The sequence below is a fragment of the Monodon monoceros genome, unplaced genomic scaffold, assembly GCF_005190385.1.
Source record: "Monodon monoceros isolate NGI ecotype Baffin Bay Population unplaced genomic scaffold, NGI_Narwhal_1 Super_Scaffold_21, whole genome shotgun sequence".
NCBI classification, from domain to species: domain Eukaryota; kingdom Metazoa; phylum Chordata; class Mammalia; order Artiodactyla; family Monodontidae; genus Monodon; species Monodon monoceros.
In genome coordinates, this window is record NW_021703778.1 from 113,442,865 (window position 1) to 113,448,864 (window position 6,000).

General features: G+C 35.6%; 1 protein-coding gene across 4 annotated transcripts in view; it reads left to right on the plus strand.

Moving 5' to 3' along the window:
- Positions 1–5,212, plus strand: part of MIPOL1 (mirror-image polydactyly 1) — a 322,300-nt gene extending 317,088 nt beyond the window's left edge. For 3 of the 4 annotated variants that reach the window (XM_029236546.1, XM_029236545.1, XM_029236548.1), the window contains one exon: positions 4,460–5,181. In XM_029236546.1, coding sequence (XP_029092379.1) covers positions 4,460–4,526 — 67 coding nt within the window. In that variant the 3' untranslated portion in view covers positions 4,527–5,181. Of the gene's footprint in view, positions 1–4,459 lie in introns of all 4 variants that reach the window. The other variant, XM_029236547.1, reaches the window with a different exon arrangement.
- Positions 5,213–6,000: the final 788 nt, after the last annotated feature.

The following is a 6,000-nucleotide window of genomic DNA, read 5'->3' on the forward strand; positions in this document are numbered from 1 at the left end:
ACAAAGAAATGGAGAGATATACAGTGTTCTTGGATTGGAAGAATCAACATTGTGAAAATGACTCTAGTACCCAAAGCAATCTACAGATTCAATGCAATCCCTATCAAACTACCAATGGCATTTTTCACAGAACTAGAACAAAAAAATTTCACAATTTCTATGGAAATACAAAAGACCCCGAATAGCCAAAGCAATCTTGAGAAAGAAAAATGGAGCTGGAGCAATCAGGCTCCCAGACTTCAGACTATACTACAAAGCTTCAGTAATCAAGACAGTATGGCACTGGCACAAAAACAGAAATATAGATCAATGGAACAGGATAGAAAGCCCAGAGAGAAACCCACATACATATGTTCACCTTATCTTTGATAAAAGAGGCAAGAATATACAGTGGAGAAAAGACAGCCTCTTCAATAAGTGTGCTGGGAAAACTGGACATCTACATGTAAAAGAATGCAATTGGAACACTCCCTAACACCATACACAAAAATAAGCTCAAAATGGATTAAAGACCTAAATGCAAGGCCAGACACTATAAAACTCTTAGAGGAAAACATAGGCAGAACACTCTATGACATAAATCACAGTAAGATCCTTTTTGCCCCACCTCCTAGAGAAATGGAAATAAAAACAAAAATAAACAAATGGGACCTAATGAAACTTAAAAGCTTTTGCACAGCAAAGGAAAACATAAACAAGACGAAAAGACAACCCTCAGAATGGGAGAAAATATTTGCAAATGAAGCAACTGACAAAGAATTAATCTCCAAAATTTACAATCAGCTCATACAGCTCAATATCCAAAAAACAAACAACCCAATCCAAAAATGGGCAGAAGACCTAAACAGACATTTCTCCAAAGAAGAAATACAGTTTGCCAACAAACACATGAAAGGATGCTCAACATCACTAATCATTAAAGAAATGCAAATCAAAACTACAATGAGGTATCACTCACACAGGTCAGAATGGCCATCATCAAAAAATCTACAAACAATAAATGCTGGAGAGGATGTCGAGAAAAGGGAACCCTCTTGCACTGTTGGTGGGAATGTAAATTGATACAGCCACTACGGAGAACAGTGTGGAGGTTCCTTAAAAAACTAAAAATAGAACTACCATATGACCCAGCAATCCCATTACTGGGCATATACCCTGAGAAAACCATAATGCAAAAAGAGTCATGTACCACAATGTTCATTGCAGCTCTATTTACAGTAGCCAAGACATGGAAGCAACCTAAGTGTCCATCGACAGATGAATGGGTAAAGAAGATGTGGTGCATGTATACAATGGAATATTACTCAGCCATAAAAAGAAATGAAATTGATTTATTTGTAGTGAGGTGGATGGACCTAGAGTCTGTCATACAGAGTGAAGTAAGTTAGAAAGAGAAAAACAAATACCGTATGCTAACACATATATATGGAATCTAAAGGGAAAAAATGGTTCTGAAGAACCTAGGGTCAGGACAGGAATAAAGACAGATGTAGAGAGTGGACTTGAGGACACGGGGAGGGGGAAGGGTAAGCTGGGACAAAGTGAGAGAGTGGCATGGACAAATATACACTACCAAATGTAAAATAGATAGCTAGTGGGTAGCAGCCACATAGCACAGGGAGATCAGTTCGGTGCTTTGTGACCACCTAGAGGGGTGGGAAAGGGAGGGTGGGAGGGAGATGTAACAGGGAGGAGATATGGGGATATATGTTTATGTATAGCTCATTCACTTTGTTCTAAAGCAGAAAGTAACACACTATTTTAAAGCAATTATACTGTAATAGAGGTGTTAAAAAAAATACCCAATCTGACTTAAGTAGTAACTTGAGGAAACAGTTTAATGAAGCTATTAAGACAAATAATACATTAACCTATAATCTGAAATCTGTAGCTTTCTAGTAGCCAAAACTCTAGTGGAAGTAGCTTTGCAATAAGAACAGGGAAACCAGGCCATATTTCTTACTGTCTTATCTTAGGACGTTGTATGAGGGTTTCCTTGTCTGTGCTGCAGTTCATCATTTAAAATAGAGAAATTCTAATCTTAGATCTAACCCTTTTCCTATTCATGAAGTTTGTGGGAAGCTATTGCTGAGCAACATGTAAAGCAATTGGGCCCTATTTTATTAAAGTATGTAATTTTTTAAAGGATATTATTGATTTGGACGGTAAAGAATAGCCTGCAGGCAGATCCTGCAAGATGGTTCAACAGACAGACACACCTACCTTCCTGTCAGCACAGTCCATGTTTGGCAGATGTAGTCCATTCCTTACAGGAAAGAATAGGTGCTTCATTGTGTTTCCAAAGTCAGTAAGCTTTTACAAAACTAAGTAATTGACATTTTTCTCATTTCTGAGATCAAATTTTCATAAATCATTCAACCTGAATAAACTGAGAATGTGGTGGTTCTAGTAATTGTTGAAATATAGTAAATACATTGCAAAATGTGATATTTAAGTATTTCCTCCTAACCTCTTACCTTAGCAAGATGTATTAAGAGTTCTAAATGGAAAGATATCCTACTGTGTGAAAAAGAAACTAAAGTAAAATGAGTCCGTCTGTAAAGGAGAAGGCAAAAGAAGCACAAAACAGGTTCATCTCAGTAATTTGGCATTCCGTTGATTCAGAATTCATAGTGATAATAACTGTGCAGAGTAGAGCTTACTTTTACATTATGAGGAAGTTTTTTTAATAGTAATGCAAATGATATTGTGGGGGAGGGATATATTTAACCATCTTGAAAGTAATATTTTCTAACTTTTTACAGTACATCCTGAGAAATTCTATTAGTGGCATATCAAGGTTTCTCCTGGGAGTCATTTGTTAACAGTTAATTCAAGTTATTATCATATTTTACAGTACAGTTAAAATTTCATAGTGACATTTTTCTTCCCCCTCCTCCACAATTCAACGTAGTGAAACTTTGTCTTAAAGGATCTATGTAATCCTATAATCATAATATTCAGAGTGTATAAAATAGCACTAGTTTTTATCACTAGGGAAAGTCCAACTAATACAGACTTATCTGTGAATACAGTGAATTGTCCAGTAAATCTTATAGTTCAAGTATTTGCATCACTAGCTTAAACGTGGTTTAATGGTTGTATATTACTTGTGTAAAATTTACGTTTGAGAAATTTGTAATAATAAATTTAAGCAAGATTTGCATTTTTACTCTAAGATCATTACTATATTTCTCAAAGCAAAGATACTTTTATGCACTGAATTGTTGGTTTCATATTCCTGTTTTCTATTAACAGAAGTCTTGATATATGCAGAATCATCCAATAAACTTGAGCTGTTTTCAGTGTTGCATGCATCCCATTAGTCCATCTAAACCAGTGTGTATGACGCTAAGAATACCCTCATTCCTTTAGTGTCTAGCTCTGTGCTGTGTTTATTTGCAAAGGACCCTCATGCATGGGTCCATATAAATGAGGTAAGCTGGAACAGACTAGACTGTGTCACTCACCAGTCTTTGAGGAGGGAGCTTTGTGTATATGAAAACTGCTGGGTGTGATTTTCACTTATAAAGAAGATTTCTGTGTGTGTAACACCAAGCAAGATTTTTTGTTGAGGTTTTATGCTTGCGGGAAAGAAAATAATAAGGAAAAAAAATCAATTAATGATCTGATTCCATCATCTTTTGTCAAGCAAAACTGTCACTCATTCAGTGAATGTGATTTCCCTCCCATAGAGTAGTTTAAGAACCTACAGAATGACTTCTGAATTTTTGACTCTATTTTCAGTATAATTGGTGAGTTTTTAATCAACTGAAAAATCACTTATCTTTGACTCAGAAGCATATATAGTCATTGCTAGCCTATTTATATTACTCAGGAATAGAAACTTTTAAAATGTAGTACAGAAAGTCTGGTTTTATTAGCATCAAATCATTTTTATACATTTAAGTTATATTCATACCATTGAGATATCAAGTTTTTCCAACTTAGCCACCTAATACCTGGCTTTAAACAGAAGAAATTTAATGCATTACAGTTGTCCAGTATACCAATATGTTACTTATTTAGCTAGGTAACAGATCTAAGGCTGATAGTATTTATGTATTGAAATATGTACTCTTGGTGAAAATCAGTTTGAAACTGCTCTATGTTTAATATGCCATCTTGTCATTGCGTAGTAATGATTTCATTCGTAACCGTAATGCAAGTAGGTAAATGTATTAAAATTAGTATCTTAGATTTTTCATGTAGCATCTAATGCTGACATAATCTGAAGATCTGGATTAAAGTTTGTGTTTTTGCTGTTTTTTTAACCTCAAATACTTGGCACTCTGCACCCATGTCTCTCACTTACAGTAATGCTTTGTTTCTTAACATGACTACCAAGAATGCTTGGTCACAGGCAAATACTGTCCTTTTTCAGCCAAAACATTCCTGACAATAATTGCACATTTTATAATCATTTTTCTTCCCTCCTGCCCCCCTGCCCCCAACTTAGGTTGGAAAGGCTGGTGGACGTCCTGAGGAAGAAGGTTGGAACAGGGACCATGAGGACAGTGATCTGACTGAGAAAAAAACGACAGTCTGGGGAAGCAATCACATCTGGTGACCAGGCTGCTTCATTCAACACTGTGTAAACACTAAAGCCTTAACTTAGCAAACAGTTGTTAGAAGTGGGACACTCCAACCACATTCCAAGTTGAGATAAAATCAAATCACAAATGTTTAACCACTTTGCTGCTGACTTGAGTTATTTATCCAAATGTATTAACTACAGACTTTTACCAATGGGTAGCTATAAAGTTGCAGCTTATTTTGTAACTATTTTATATCTCACTGTATTTAATATAAATATTTTTGCTGAAAGACCATTATAGAAACATAGTAAAGTTGGTCAGGATCATATCTTCACATACGGCCCTTTCTGAATCAAAATACAGCAGAGTAAATATTGCCTAAACCTTAATCCACTGTGTTAGGTCAAAACTTCAAATACATACATTTTTCAATGTAGAGTTTATTTCTTAACCAATGAGAGAAGCACATACATAAGAGTGTATAGTCTTCCTTCAATGCATGCATGTAATCTTTGTTAGTTTTAAAGAATATTAAGTATAGATACCAAGAATCAAATGTATAATTTGCCTTAATAAGAGTTTGGTTTATTAAAATTACATTAATCAAGGCATGATTTTTCTTAATGCACACTGTTTTCAATAAAAAGAGGGTATTGTTAATGTGTACTTATAAATTCATGGTGTCAATATTTTTTAAATGTTGGGTCTGAATAATGATCTAAACTCTATTTAAGCTGTAGAAATTGCCAAGTCTGGGCTTCCCTGGTGGCGCAAGTGGTTGAGAGTCTGCCTGCCGATGCAGGGGACACGGGTTCGTGCCCCGGTCCGGGAAGATCCCACATGCCGCGGAGCGGCTGGGCCCATGAGCCATGGCCGCTGAACCTGCGCGTCCGGAGCCTGTGCTCCGCAACGGGAGAGGCCACAACAGTGAGAGGCCCGCGTACCACAAAGAAAAAAGAAATTGCCAAGTCTGTCTAATAGGCTGGGATACTTTTGGCTTGAAAATTAGCATGTGCCAGCATGATGCTAAAAGGCAAGAGCCCATCAAACATATTAAGTATTCTTTCTGTTATCTTTATTTAGATTATCATTTGAATTTTTGTAATGGAGGAGGGGAATCTAATATATAATATACAAAAGAATTATAATTAAAAATATAAAGCCTTGGGGAAAAAAGTAAACCTGCGATTTGGTTCAGGATACCTACTTTTTTTTAATTTAAGGGATAATTTAAAATAATTACATCATGGCAGTCACTTCTAATCATATGAAATTATGAATAAAACTAAGATTTTTTTGGCTTAGGAATGTATTTGGCTATAGGAAAAAAAATTTTTTTTTTAGATTGAATAGATGAGAAGCTGATAGAAAATAAATATGAGCGGAGCAGGATCAAATTGACAAGTAGAGGTGGAATTAGTGAAAATTTTGTAGGCAAGTGAAAAATTTTCTAAGTCCATAC